Source organism: Microchirus variegatus (assembly GCF_963457635.1).
Source record: "Microchirus variegatus genome assembly, chromosome: 5".
NCBI lineage: Eukaryota > Metazoa > Chordata > Actinopteri > Pleuronectiformes > Soleidae > Microchirus > Microchirus variegatus.
The window spans coordinates 12,340,747-12,356,495 of NC_139806.1; the positions used below are offsets into that span (position 1 = coordinate 12,340,747).

Sequence of the window (15,749 nt, forward strand, 5' to 3'; positions counted from 1 at the left end):
CATAATTCCAGTCACATTATATTATTTCTAGTAAACAGTAATGCCACTATTTCCCCCACAGTCCCCGTAAATGTAATGCTTAGGACATGAGCTCAGTGTCCTCAACGCCCCCTTTATAATTATGGATAATAATAATCTGGCTACACAAAACATATTAGAGTTTGAGAATGAACATCATAATGGAGAGCCCCCTAATGGTGGCTCTTAAATGACATGTATAAACCTGACCCTTGATTGTGACATTTATGCAGGTGTGTCTGTCTACAATCTCACAGATGCAGCTGCGGGTACTATGTGTTGCAGAATGCTGCCACCTGTCGGCGCGTGTGAGTATTCGCTTCGGAAGGTGGACAAGCTTCACTTTACACACATGCTAACTTATCTGCGCTCCTATAACGCCACTAAACAATGCAACGTCAAAATAATGTTCCATTCACGCATTCGGCGATGCCTAAAGGAGTTGCTCCTGTATACAAACAGTTTCCCAAAAGGTAAATAAATGCTGCACGCTATCTTTATCGTGTATCTTTTGTTAGCTAGCAAAGTAGCCAAAGCTAATAGCACAGTATTGGTAAGCTAGCCGAGTTTACTGTCCTGTTCTGCAGGCGTTAGCACAGTCACTTTTCTGTTGACTTGTTATTTTGGCGCTGACACGCTTCATAGCAGTGCTCTAATCTGTGTTTGTGACGAACAGGGTACCTCAGGAGTTTATTACGGCTATGAAGCGAATCCCATCAAAGGCAGCAGACGACTTAAACATCAGTACTCCTGGCCCTACTGTCAAAACACGACCAAAGACCAAGAAAGGTACAGGTTACTCAACCTACTAATACACTTTTAAATGTCAGTGTATCCATACACATATATAACGATTGCTGTCTCAACTGTCACCTCTTCGGATATTGTGTACCTAATAAAATGACCAGTGTGGTTTTCTGCTGTTGTTGAATATCAAATGTGTTTAGAGTCTTCTCCTCTGACCAAGCTTTAACCAGACATTCACTCTAAGGCTGAAACAATTACTCTACCTTGATAATCATTTAATCAGTTTAAGCGATTTTAAAGAATAAAAACGAGTTTCATGATTTTTCAGTTTCTCAAATGTGAATATGTTTTGGTTTCTTTGCTCCACAGTGCTCCATTGCACTTTCATTGACGATCACTGAGAATTATTGGTTTGCTGTCCTGTGAAGCCATGTTGTAATGTTTTGTTTTGTTTTTTAATCTGTGAGTGTGTTTTATATATATATATATGTGTGTGTGTGTGTGTGTGTGTGTGTGTGTGTGTGTGTGTGTGTGTGTGTGTGTGTGTGTGGAATGTGCAATATTTGGACTGCTGTATCTCCTGTCTGCATAATGATTTTACCCTTAGGTACTATTAACCCTAGAACACCATCGCTCAAATTTAAAACACCATCACTAACGCCAGGTGATTTTTACCCGAGATAATACACCCAATAAAAAGTACTTGTCACCAAAATATATCAAAACATGACAAATTTGAGTAGTATTCTTTTATTTTAAACGGTGTCATGTCTAAAAAAGTGTGTTTTGGATTAGGAAAACACCCATGCCATCAAAGATGTCCAAGACAATGCTGAAGCTACCCAGAGACCCATGACGCTCATCTGAACGCAGCATCATGAAAATCACATAAATGTATTTGCTCGGGTGAAAACCATCAGGCTATGGTGTTCTAGGGATAAAGAAACTGTGATATAGCAAAGAAATCATTAAAATGTTATATTTTTTTGTGGTTTGTGCACAAAACTAGACATTTGAAACATCGTCATTTCCAGGTTTGGGAAACGGCGATCAACATTTTCTGACATTTTATGGACCAAACAATTACTCAAAATAATTGACAGATTGGGAAATAATTGATCTTGAAAATAATCATTAGTTACACCCATAATTTACTGACTTCACTTATAATACATTAGTTCTACTAATACAATGTGTCGTATTATATGAGGTAATTTTAGAACGTGGGCAAATACCTATTTAGGGTAAATAGTTTTACATCCTAGCATACTGCTGTTGAACTTGTGGCAGCAGTAATTTACCATTATTGGAGGTTTTTTTGTCTGTGAGCAGCATACCTCTAAAAGTTAACAACAGATTTTGCTGACTTTTTTTGGCATGTGGATACACTCCAATAAAGAGCTGTCCACACAACCATCACCATAGGTGATAGGAAAATGCATCAAGTCAGTTAAAATAAACTAAAAGTCTTTACCGTGTGTGTTTTACAGCACAGTCACCTGCTAATAAATGGAGGTCTTCATTCAAACCACTGGGAGATGAAGAAAAAGATGATGATGATGATAATAGTGGTGATGGTGATGACGATGGTGATGATGATGATGCTGATGCTGATGCTGCTGCTGCTGCTGCCTCAAATGACCAAAGCACAAGCAGTTTAGAAAAGTAAGCCAGGGGCCTTAATAATTAAACTAAAACTCCTATTAGTCCATCCATCCATTTCAACATTCTGTAAATCCTTATAATAATCTCTGCCTTTCTGTGATGACTCTACTTCCTTTTGCTTGACCTCTCCCTCAGGGTTGAGCTTTATGACCCATATGATCCCGGTTCCGAGTCTGAAACTGAATTGGCACGGCACAACCGCTGTTCATCTGAACAGAATCAGGATCACAAGCTGGAACGTCAGCGCTTGTCTCCAGGAATAAGCTGCCGTGACAACCACTGGTGGGACTCCACCTTCTCAGAGCCAGGGAGCCGACGCTTTGTCAGACATGACTTTAACCCTGAACCCAGACCCACCGAGACTCAAGGTCATAGTTCAGGTCAAAGGCTGCCTGAACGACAAGCTTATAGCCCTCCCGCTGAAACACTTGATCGACCAATGTTTGGAGATGTGGACCACAGGATTATCAGCCCTGACATGATTATACACAGCTCCTCCAGCCAAGAGTGTCTTACATCTTATGGAGGACAAAAGGCTAATGGAGAGGAGAGGATAAGAGTCCGAGAACACAGAATAGAGGTATCATTGATACGAGTGTGATGAACAGTTTTTATTTAAATCAAGACTCAAAGGAAAGAAATCTAGTTCTGGATTAATCGTCACGTTAGTTCTGTAGTCTAAAGCAATACATGGTCCTGTTTATAGAAAATACATTGTTTCTTTCTTTATATGCAATGATGTAACCGGTGTCTCCTCTATAGATGACCAAGGTCAGATTATCTCCACCTACAGGTAGGTACAACACGATTTGTAAATGTCACTTGGGGAACAGAACTTGCTATATACACATTATAAACCCCAATTTTAAATTAAATATAGGAGAACATGACTGAATGCACTATACACTAGAGAACATAGTCTGAAAATGTAAATATCAACTACGAAATGTATTTTAAGGACCAATGCAGTGTCTTTACCATGTTTGTGTTGGCAGTTACCAACAAGTTATTCTGTGCATTATGTTCTGCAGGTCAGGATCCAGTCACACCTGCTACAGAAGTGACGAGAAACAGAATCAAAACTATAATTATGGACGAGTAAGCACCTCTTGCACTGACGCTCTCTATTGGCCCTTTGCACAGCAGCCATCTTGTCAAGATTTAGCAGGAAAAGCATGGGTGTTACTGATGATATTAAATATGTATCTGTTCAGTTCATGCAAGTCAGAGGAGTGTAACACTGAAACGGCACTCATCCTTAAACTGAAGAAGCATTCATTTGATTGACCGTTACCCGTCAGAATGGCTGCTGTACACCGTTCCATCACAGTCATATTACATTTGAGAGTGTAGTATTAAAGATGCACTTAGTCTTTCTACAGTTGTCATTTTGACAAGTTACAGCAGGAAAACCACAGGTTATGGTTAGAGGGTTAGTCCGTGTCCATCCTTAATTAGATCAGTAACACCTGGTCTGCTTAAACATGACAAAATGGCTGCCGTTCTCGGGGTCCATTTTGTAGGATGAACTCATTTAGAGAGATGATCCTCTCTAAACCTGACTGCATGTTTTCACAGAGGAAATTCTACAATTCTAATATCATCCAACTGTCTGTTTACCATTTACTTAGATAATTACTGTTGTTCATTTAAAACACAAATTGAAGATCCCAGGCTATTAAAAGGTCTGCTATTTAACTTTATATTATTACATACTTTATATATATATATATATATATGCTTTTTTTTTTTTTTTTAATAAGGAGCCCTGTCACCTGTGACCTTTGCGATGTTGAGCTGGCCAATGGGCAGGAGCTGGAGGATCACTTGGACAGTAAAAACCATTGGGTGACACTGGAGTACATTCAGCAGAAAAAGAACTATGATGACCTGGCGATAGCTTTCCTGCAGGTAGGTAAATACATCAAATGGATCAATACGTCCTATTGATTGAACAATTAATGATTAATACCATCAACATTTACTCCAGGATGTAATGACGTATAAAAGTCGTCACTGCAGCCAAGCCATAGAGGACAGCGCACTTCCAGGTAAATGAGTGTGAGCTGTGGTGAGAAAATTGTTCAGTACAACTGGTTACAGTTCATGTGTGAAGAAAATAAACAAAGACTTAATACTGTGTGAATGTTGCATTTTCAGCTCTGCAGGAAAACGACCACATGACAAAGGTGGAAGTGTTCCACTGTGAAGCTTGCGACGTTTTTGTATCCACCTCCGCATTGTTGGTTGAGACCCACATCACCTCTCAGGACCACCTCGTCAACGCAAGGGTAAATAGAGGCTGCTGTAAAGTAACATACTTTAACATGAGTACTATCTGTCTCCATTACATTACGTGAATTTAACATTGGTGCTTTTGTGAAGGATTTTGGAGTGCGGCAGAGACAGATTTGCATCGACAAAGCAGGAACCATAATGATGGAGCTGAAACCTCAGTTTGAAATCTTCATGAAGGTATTTGGCAGCACTGAGCACTGTTGTAAAATTACTCTATTATGCAATACTTCAATTTAATTAATTAGCCTACTATACTGAGAATAGCCAGTTCTCATTATTAGGTACGCACTGTTCCAATTAGTGGTTTGTTGTTAAATTAATAGCATTGTCGCAGTCGTTTAATTTACTTTCATTACCTTTAATCTAGTGTCAACCTGCATTTGTAACATAACATAAATCAATACTTTTCTCTTCGACCTCCTTCATTCAGTGTCTTGTAATTTAGAAAAAGGTCTGTTTAGTTTTATTCTGTGACAAATGACTGATTTGAAGGAATTAATTAGAAGTTACAAATTACAAAAGAAATATGTCACATAAAACCAATGTTTCCAAATGGCATTATCAGAATACTAAAATGGTTGTTCTCATTTTTCAGGGGGACAGACCGTTTGAATGATGGAAATGAATGAGAGTCATTGGCTTAACAGAGATGCTGTTGATCATAATGGACTTCAGAAGCACTCTTTGAACCAGAACCACCTAAATGTTGTATCAGTTGTACCTTACAGTAGACCAGAGAGCACACTTTTATGTGCCATTCAGGATTTTACAGAATAAATGAAGAGACTGTTGAGTGCAGGTCTGTTTGCACAGTATGAAGTTTTCTTATTGAAGTGTTTGTGCGTTTTCAGTTCGTCTAGGCGTGTAATATTTTTTTTTATATACTTGCAAATCCATGTTTAACATTTCAAGAAAAAAAGGTCAACTTGTTTCTTTGCATTTTCCTTTTGCATTTTTTTATTTTGAACAACACAAATGTTTTTAAGCATCGTATCTGTGAGATATTGTACATTTGAAATTAAATTATTTCAACACAGTATATTTTAACATTAAATAGAAGTGAGATGTATGAAGGGCAGCATGAGCACAGCTTGTCCATGTGAAGTCTCTTTCTGCACCACCTTCAGTTTTGATTTTGAACTTGTATTAGGAACATTGCAGTTACTAATACTAAATAACACTTTCTATGCATAACATGTTCGCAGACATTTCTATTTTTCTGAACTTCACTTTGTCACAAGCGTTCAGATGCTATCGCTTTTCAGTTGAAGTGATCATCTCAGTAACTCTGTGACCTAGAAACAGATTGTGGGGTCTGATTTAAACATGATGCAGTATAAAAGAAATGATTATATGTATCTTACGAATGTGAATATTTTGATATAAAACAAAAAAAAGGTGCTCCCAAACCATGACAAAAACAGACTCAAACCATGAAAAATCTGAGGTAAAAGTTGTTTTCATTAAAAATGGATTCCACACTACATTACTGCATAAACAAGAAAACACTCTGTCCATTTGGAATTGTATTCCCAAAAATGGACTGTTAAACCAGAAAAAGGTAACATTATCCAAAATAATTAATTTTCATCTGTCCAAGTGTCCAGTACATGTACAATACCTCAATCACTGAGTAATCTTGTACTTTTGGCCAGTATTTTAATCATCATTTAAAAAAAAGTGAAAGAACATCCAATGTACATACACAGAGTCTAGTGAAATAAAAAGGATCCCCATTGGCTTCACGAGGCAGCATGTGTGGGTGTCGGAGAGCTGTCTTGATCACTTTTGAGGGCTTGGGGGTCCATGGGCAGTGAAGCGACCTCTACCATGCCCAGCCCAGTGTGAGGGACACTAGTGTTCATAATGTGTCTCTGTAAATGTTTAATCCAGTCCTCCTGGACTGACAACGGACCTTGGAAGACCAGGTCACAGAACCTGTGAAGAGAAAGAGACACTTAAGTTTTATCCCCCTTTCAATTTCTGCATTTGTGTCTACAGCACTTTTGTAAAAAACAGAACTTGGGGGTGTATCATATACAGTAGTCAAGCTTCTGATCCTTCCAGAAGTGCATTTAAAATTAATCACAGTGTCGAGCATAAATGCCAAATATTTGCTCTAGCATCAACCTCTGAAAAAAACAAAAGCCATGTTGCTGATGTGAAAGCTGCTTTGACTCGTCATAAATCCATTCTGCGATATGTAACACGGATAATGCTTTTACAGCCTGTTATTGCCGCCTTGTCATCTCCCCTCATTTGTGACGCTGTTACGAGTCACTTTAAATCTCCACCTATTACCGACATACGATGACTGACCAAATAGATGTAATTGGTTTCAAATGTTTATAAAAGATAAAACAGACAGTGGGTCAGTTATGCATGAGTTTATACTTGAGTGCAGTGTAAAATAAGTGCAGCTCTGCGTTTCCTTGTTCCTGAAACTTTGGTAACTTTCGCTCAAAGATGTTTTCAATTGAGATTGCAGTTACCATGTAACCTTATTGCTTATGTTTTACCTGTATCCCCTATAAGAACGGTTCAAAACAGAACAAACAAAAAAACCAAAAACACCACCACTGTACCTGCAGGTGAGCCTGTACATTTCCTCCGGGGTTTGTAGTAACGGCAGTGTCTTCTTCTTAGAGCCAGGTCTCGAGCGCTGCCTCCTCGCTTTACAGTCAAATGCTGAAAGGCAGAATTCACGTAGTTTATTTACAGAAGCTTCACAGCCCTGGCAATATAACACTTCAATGGACAGAAGTATTGGGCAACTACCATTAGTTCTGTAAGGCAAGGCATATGCTACAGATAACAGCACGAGCGTTTTGATTCTCTGAATCCATTAATTTTTCTCCAACAAGGCTTTTACTAGGAAACAGTTTCTGCCTGGCAGACGCAGAGCTTCATTCTGCAGATCTGGCATTTAGTTGAGCACTGAGGCTTATTTAAATATATATTATTAATGGAAATTTCAAAAGGTGAACCCTATGTAAAACATGGTAATTACCAAGATATAACTTCAATCTGTGAACTCATGATCTGTGCCCACGGGGATTCCTTCTCCCACATATCCCCCCCAATTAAAATCTTTGCAACTTCTTACTTTTTGACGGCAAGGAGAAACTTATCACGATGGCAAAAATCAATATGATAACTAATAACTGATTTGGCGTCATCACATTCTGCATTGTGGACGAAGGCCCGCAGCATAATAATTATAAAGAAAAGCTGCAACAGAGTGTCAGTAAACAGAACCAGTTTTTTGCTTTTTTGCTTTTTGCTACAACAAATAAAAAACACTGCTTGTAGGAGAATGAATACACACAGTTTACTTATTTGTTTTACTTGCATTGATGTTACTTACTGGTTCCGTCAAGTAAGGCTGTCCTTTTTCTTTTTGCATAAGCCCGGAGGTGATTAGACAAACTAACTCCACTGTGAAAAGATGCATTGCAATGGACACACACTTTCCTGTTGAATTCGCCTTTCTCTGGAAGAAGAAAACAAACAAACAAAAAACAAACAACCGACATAATTGGAAGTTAATTTGTGTTTTTTGTGAAATTATTATTTTTACCTAAAACCTTTAGCGAGGATGTCACTTTTTCAAATAGAAAATCCTTTAAATTACATTAGTATCAATTTTCATCTGACATTTATTAATATTATTATTATTCATTACATTTCTAGAGTGCTTTTCTAGACACCCAAAGCGCATTACAAATGACCCATTATTAATTAACACATTCTCACTGGTGGTGGCAAGCAAAACAAATCAGTCAAATTCTGCATGAAGACTTTCAAAACTACAGCTCTGATGACTACGATGTGCCTATACTTTGAAGTTTCATTAGTACATCAAAATGTGATGTTTATATGTTGATTTTTTTTTTAAATTTGAGGTACATAAATATACCGTTTTATTTCATTTATTTATTTTGTTTATTCTGCTTCTTTTAGCTGCTTGCAATCAGGTGTATACTTTGTTGCTGCCCTATGTGCCAACCGGCGTAAACAGTGGATTTTCACCTGTCCTCATTTTATTAACTGTTTTATAACTGTGCAAAAATTGTATTTTTAATTTTTAAAAGAACATATGTTCACAGATTTGCATTCTAGGTAATACTAATTGGTCCAAACACAATACAAACTGAAACGTACGTACCGGATATGAATGACGCTGAAACTCCTGATTCTAATGTGTGCTCACAGTTTGAAGAAACCGTTAACATGTTTTTAGAGATCTGGGATCCCTTTAGTCTTGTGTCTTCCTGACATTTTCTTCTCTTGAGAATTCCTATCAAGGCAGTTGAAGAGACATCCAGCTTGGTCTCTTCTTGCATTCTTTCAGATTTCATATCTTCTAAAGAAAACGTAGACAGTGTTTTGGCATCAGTGCAAATGCTTGTAATAGAATTGTTTTTTGGGATTCCAATGGGGGGTGGAGAGAACCGATCGGCATCGGACAGCTTTGGTGAAGCGCCATATTGGAAATGGCTCCGTCTCTTTCCAATAATTTGAAGAGCCCGCTGGAACTCCTTCTTGTCACGCATCAATTCACGGAGTACAACTAATGGGGATTTCTTCTTTGCTGCCATGCTTTTACCGAGCTTTTTCAGGTGGCCTCGGATGTGGTTGGACTGCCCAGTCCTGTTATCAAATGAATCTCCACATAATGGACAGGAGTGAATACTTGTCACAGTCTCAGTATCTGACTCCATCTGTAAAGCTGAGAGGACAAAATATAGATTTTTAGAAAAATAGTACAGAGTGGTACGATTCCAACATTCAAAGTATGTTGATAGCAAGGGAAAACTGCAGTTTAAATGTAGGGTTTACAACACTTTGGGTTTGGGTTTACCCCCCCAAAAAATGCATACAGCTATGCTAAGTATGAGCGGAAACTGCAGAGTAAGTGGATTTGAAAACAGGTTAAGTGATGTTTTTAGCAGGGGCATCAAAAGACCTCGGCAAACTCGTGGCTCAATAATAATGAATTACGCTGCAAATACAAAAGCTAAATTATTTTAAAACAATGTTCATCTTCAATACGTATACATGTAATAAATAGTGAATTACCTTTCTTCAATCTCCGTAATGCGGAAATCTTTCGTCTAATTCTTGGCCTCCTGTCTTGGTAAGCCACCTGCTCAGGAGAAACTACATGGCGTGCATTGTAATTTAGTCCAACCCTATGAAGATGTCCTCTGATATGATTGGACAATCCTACTCCTGACTCAAAGACCGCAGGGCAGTATGGACAGTTCTTGTGGTCCGAATCCAGCTCTGATAAATCATCGAAGGAATCCTCCAGTGGTATTTGGTGGGAGTCAAATGGTTCTTCAGATATTTCGGTTTCGATGCATTCATCTTTGATTTCAGGGTCAGACTGTTCATGCTCCTCAGTCTTTATTTTCTCAAATAGCCTTTTAGACGCCTGCAGAGCCCCCCTCATGGACATCCTTCTGCTATACGTATAGATGACATTTTGTTTTTGTTTCTCGAGATCATTGTCATAACAGTTGGCATTGGGATCTGCATCTTTAAACTGGAGAATATCAAAGTCTTCCACTTGTTCTTGGTTTATTTTCTTGGGACTTGGAAAGGGGTTTGATAAGATAATGCTTGAGTCTTGATCGGATGTGTTGTGATATGGGGTTGACATCTTCCGCTTAGATGGTGACTTTTTCACACTTGACTGATTTACATTTACCTTGCGTTCACTTCTATTATTGAGATATGTTTCAGCTGCCCCAGAGGTCATGGAATGGCCATTTGGGGATGAACTGAAATCTTCAACCTTGACAGTCAGTGATTCTGGAAACTGACAAGAACCATCGTCTTCACTTTTGGAATCATGAGCAGAAGTTCTGCAATTATTGCTTTGCTCCTTTTGTTCAGAAGTCTTTTTTCCATGTTGTTGTCTGGACAAGAGAACATTGATGGATTTGTCAAGCTTCGATTCTGTTAGCTGAGACTTGAAACCTCTCTTAATCTTGCTATTTTTGAATAAGTCTGAAAGGTCACTGGACTCAGGAGGAGAACAAGCTATTTTAGAAGGGGTCTGCTCTCTAAACGAGATCTTAGAAGTAAATTGTGCATTTTCAACAGGACTTTTACAGGTGGGTACATGCTGCTCCTTAGATGGCTGTGCCTTTTTCTGAGTAGCCTGTGCAGCTTCATAGTCTTCATAATTTTGTCGATGCCGTCGCAGTACGTGATACTTCATAACACTTTTGCTAAAACATCTGTAAGAACAAATGTAACAAGAGAAGGGTTCAGAGTGATCATTCTGGATCGTCGTATTTTTCTCAGAAAGTTGTTTCGCTTCATATTCCTCGACTGTTAGCTGATGACGTAGCAGAAGGTGATTCCTGAAAACAGTTTTGCTAAAAACTTTATAAGAACAAATGTTACATGAAAATGTACCAGAATCACCATTCTTGATCCGGGTCCTATCCGTAATAACCGTGTGCCCCATAATGTAATGTCTCCGAAGCTCACTCTCACTCATCGACACGAAACTACATTTGAGACATTTTAACTTTCTCTTGTCTTTCTCATGTGATTTTGCATGCTGAACAAATGCGTTTGAGCAAGTTGTTCCAAATGAGCACTGAGGGCAGAAAAGCTTCCTGTTTTTATACTCTTTTGCCTTATTTTTCTTGTCTTTGATTTCTTCACTGACTCTTGTTCTCTTATTCTGGTGGATGGACATATGCTCTAAAAGTGAATCACTTTGTCTGAATGACTGTCCACATTCACAGCATATAAAAGGCTTTGGTTCACCATGAGACTTCATATGACTATGCAAATGATACTCCTTCTTGAAAACAAGCTTGCATTTTGAGCAAGGGTAACTTGACGACTTCTCTCCAGAATGTGGATTTATTGTGAACTTCCCCTTCAATGGTGAAAGCTCTTGACTCATATTGTTGAAGTGTGAATTTTTTGTTGGGGCACTGTCAAGAATTTCCTTGATTGCCTTTACAGTGCCATTGGGATACTTGGAAATCTTCTCTGTTGGCGACAACTGTGAATTAGGGACGTTCCTTGAGTTCTCAACCTTTTTGCCAGGACTGGAGTCTACTGGGTCTTCAGCATCAGACAATTCCTCAGATGACTTGTGGCTCAGATCAGGGTAAAGGTCTTCTGAGGGATCCACCATGACAACCATGTCCATTTTCCTCTTCCTTCTCCTTTGGCTGTTCGTAGGACTATCCCCTTTTGGCTCCTCACAAGGAGAATCCCCATTCTCCCACAGAAACTGCATAAACTCTTTGTGAGGGTCCCAATGAAGGTTTTCGGCACTATCCACGTTATCCATTGTGTTCTCAGGTGAGTCTGCATCAAAGCCCCAAATTCCAGCAGTATCAATTTCCTGCACAGTTTTTAGTGGAGTGATGCTCTTTTCTTCCTCCTTCTCCATGGAAATGCTATTGAGTTCATTGGCTTGTGTAGCCTGATGTGAAGAAGGTCCATTTCCCAAGCCAACTGAAGACAACACATCAGTGTTTGACAGAACATCGAGGACATTGTTTTCTTTCAGAGAGCACTTGCTAAAAGAATCAGTAGAAGAGGCTGAATCGTGAGCCATTCTCACTGGCACTTGCAGGAGCGAAAGGGCATTGATCTCAGAATCAGCACCCTTGTCATCTTCATCAACACATGTCAGACATGACATTTCAGCTGCCATGGCCTGGAAAAGAGAAGTAAAGCCTGTAAGATAATTGGCAAGAGTCCAATGTAAAACTGGGGCATCCCAAAAGCAAAGAAGTAATAATAGGTCCGCTTTTGGGTACAGCCTTATGGTGCGTTTCCACTGACTTGACTCGACTCAACTCACCTGGCCTTAGCAAGGTATGGTTAAGTTGTGTTTCCACTACCAAAGTACCTGGTACCATGTACTTTTTTAGTACTTGCTCTGAACCTCTGCAAGGTTCCAAGCGAGCTGAAGCGATACTATGCATGATGTCGCTAGACTGCCAGCCACTGATCGGTCAGCGTGCCGTCACAGGAAGAGAGGTCCAACACAAGAATTAAGCCGCACAATGCCGAACTGTAGATCAGTTCAAACGGCGTAACAATCCTAAAAACGGCCAACAATTACCAAGGAAATGCCTAAAATCTCAATATTTAACAGAGGAATCTGGTAGCGACAGCACTGCTAATCACGCTAATGGCAAGCTGCATCACAAACCCTGTCGTTGTATTTCAGACCAGTGACTGTGTCAGACTGAGTCTTCTTTTCCATTCATGGAGGAAGTACTGAACAAATAGTTTTAATTAACTGATTCTAATAATTCAGTACACTGACCACAACTGCATTACAAGTCGGTCACTCGTTTGTGTGTGTCGCGTGTAAAACTACTACTACACGGCAGTTTCACGCAGCCATGCACTTATGACTCCGCCCACTTTGAGTAGGGACTATGTTTGTAGTGGAAAACCAACCTAAACCGTGCCATGGTGAGTTGAGGGGAGCTGGGACCGTAGTGGAAAAGGCTCATTAGATGTGTCAATCGCAGCCAGAGTGCTGACCAACAACAAATCCCGCTTAGGCAATCGAACCCAACTTGTACCAAGATAAAATGTTGAGGGGCATGCAACAGGAAATACAGGCGCATATGGCATCTTGGTATAATGATCCAATTAGCAACTCATTTGTCACATCAACCACTGGTTTGTGTACTGCTGTTTTCAAACGTCAGGTTCAACTCTTTTGACCAGCACTATATTGGGTTTTTGAAAAAAAGAACCATGCTCCATCTCATTTGTATCCCGATTAACATGTACAGCAAGAACGAAACATACAGAACCACAACGCGATCCATCTCAATGCTCGCTTTTTGTTTCTCTGTGACGTAAAGCTCAACAGGAAACTGATTCTATATGCACTGGCTCATAGAGAGATACAGCGCCACCTATGGAGGCGGAGTCAGACGTACACGGCCAAATAAATACATTTTCTCCTACACGAATCTGCAAGTTGTACGATTGCCTGTCTTGCTCGGACTATGGCCCCTAGCTTGATTAAACTGTGCACGTAAACGCGACCAATGTTGAGATATTTACCTAACTGGGTCATTTGTTTAATACTTTTATCAAACAATGCCCTAAGTCTTGACAGTATTTGAAAGAGTTTACAACTCCAATACTGAATACTAATCTTCATTTAGGACTTAAAATTTGCTATAATACTGTAGCCTTTTTAAATTAGCTTGATTGATGACAAAAGTACAATGTAGTTGCTTTTAGTGTCCCCAGAGCTACCTCCTTAGCTAAATCAAAACCAACGTCAAAATGAATAAAGCTAAAAATACTTGACATTGGGTGAGATGATTAATTATGGTCATCTTTAATGCCACAAGGTCAGGAGTGAAATGCCTCAGATTTGAAGGGCAATAAAAGTGTCATACCAAGTGACACTTTGACTGTGGCAGTGGTGTGAAATCATCTAAAAGACAACATCGAAACTGTTAACGGATGGACCTCGTCAAATGCTTTTAATCGCCGGTTGTTGATTTTGTACAGAGCTAAAAAACTTTAAGCTCAGTTGTTCGTTTATATGCCATCTAACAATAGTTGGAGCACGTTCCCAGAGCGTCAACAGAGCACGTTTCAAAGCAAACTGTGTTATTTAAACTTTGACGAGATATCGTTGCATTTATTTGACGTTCATTTCACGCTGGCATATTGGATGCTGCTTGCAGGATCTGCAGACCATTCCATTAAGGCTGTTCCATATCAAACCTATTCCTCAGGCTAAGCTACAGCTAATGGTAATCGTAATTCGCTGCTCACTATACGGATACGAGTAAAATGATGAAAAACAAAACGACGTTACCTCTGAGCTGTGTGGATGAAGACAGTGAACAATTTATACGCTGCATTGGATAATTTCTTACTTTCGTCTTCCATCTATTTCACAGTCGCCATTTTCTGAGGTGGTCTGGTGTGGGCCAAATCACTCGTTTTGTAGGGGGAACCGTAAATGCATACTGTTATTCAGCGACAAGAGGAAAAATACACATTTTAATAACTAAATCTGATTGTGAGATCGATTACATAACGCAGTTATTTTTAAAATGTTAATCAAGTCATTATTTCGTATAATTTCGCCATGTAATGTCAAGAGTCGGCGCCATGTCCCCCCCCAAAAGGTTTGTAATGGTTGACTCCAGATAGGAGGCATAAAAAATGAGTTAATGAGTGTTTCTTCTTTGAGGTTGTAGGTTTTGAAAGCTTTACACCGGTGAATTGCCACTTTATTTATAGAAATTAAGCAGAACTACAAGTTATACTTGGTTTGTTCTTTTTGAACAATATGTTTGGTTTTGCCAATTAAACTTGTCATTGACGCACGAATAAGGATTTCCCGTCAGTACAGAGATTTTACCATTATCCCCCCTATGGTTGTCTTCTCTTGTCAGAGGTCTTTGTTGCTCTCCTAGCCGGTAGTTAGCAAGTCCACGACAATTCAGTGTGGAGAAAGCATTCACAGTGCGTTTGAACACACACTTGACAGCAATGTAGTGCACCATAGCCATCTGTTACAAGTTCCTAAAAATAATATCATGTTAAAATTCAGCAGCAGCTTATATTTGTGTTTATTTATTAAGTCCAGGTACAGTGCTGTCAGTCACTATGAAACCTGCATTAATGAATAAAGTTGTTAGAGAAGAATGACGCGGTCTGTGAAAACACTGTGAAGAGGCGCTGTAACTCCAGATGCTGCGGGTTCACGGAGTTCTCTCTAACTTACATAAACCTGGTAATACCTGGGAAGTGACATTTTTCATTGTACAGGTGTGTAAAAACGATTGGCAAGAAGACACAACTCGACCTGTCTTGTTAGCCTAAGCAGCTAAAGCTAAGTGATAAGAGTTTTTTTTGTTGTTTTTTAAGATGCTAGCTGTGTATGATTTATATATATAACGAATGCTAGCTATTCCAAGTTATCTCAACAGTTTCAACCACAAAACAAAGTTTATTTATTGCTGTTCAGCAGGTGGATA

General features: G+C 39.2%; 2 protein-coding genes across 2 annotated transcripts; one reads left to right on the top strand and one right to left on the bottom strand.

Annotated features, from left to right (window-relative positions):
• Nucleotides 1–350: 350 nt before the first annotated feature.
• LOC310927578 (uncharacterized protein) lies at nucleotides 351–5,587 on the top strand. Its single transcript, XM_083889899.1, has 11 exons — nucleotides 351–491; nucleotides 695–807; nucleotides 2,256–2,430; nucleotides 2,566–3,010; nucleotides 3,193–3,223; nucleotides 3,462–3,528; nucleotides 4,194–4,341; nucleotides 4,421–4,481; nucleotides 4,591–4,721; nucleotides 4,816–4,905; nucleotides 5,324–5,587. The coding sequence occupies exons 1-11, from the start codon at nucleotides 409–411 to the stop codon at nucleotides 5,342–5,344; spliced, it is 1,365 nt and encodes a 454-aa protein (XP_083746025.1). The 5' UTR covers nucleotides 351–408; the 3' UTR covers nucleotides 5,345–5,587.
• Nucleotides 5,588–6,470: 883 nt separating this feature from the next.
• On the bottom strand, nucleotides 6,471–14,650 carry znf644a (zinc finger protein 644a; the record flags this gene model as incomplete). The annotated part of the gene is made up of 6 exons (XM_083890297.1): nucleotides 14,579–14,650; nucleotides 9,811–12,430; nucleotides 8,897–9,460; nucleotides 8,096–8,221; nucleotides 7,314–7,416; nucleotides 6,471–6,666 (listed from the first exon to the last, which is right to left on the bottom strand). The coding sequence occupies exons 2-6, from the start codon at nucleotides 12,425–12,427 to the stop codon at nucleotides 6,471–6,473; spliced, it is 3,606 nt and encodes a 1,201-aa protein (XP_083746423.1). The 5' UTR covers nucleotides 12,428–12,430; nucleotides 14,579–14,650.
• Between the last annotated feature and the right edge of the window lie 1,099 nt (nucleotides 14,651–15,749).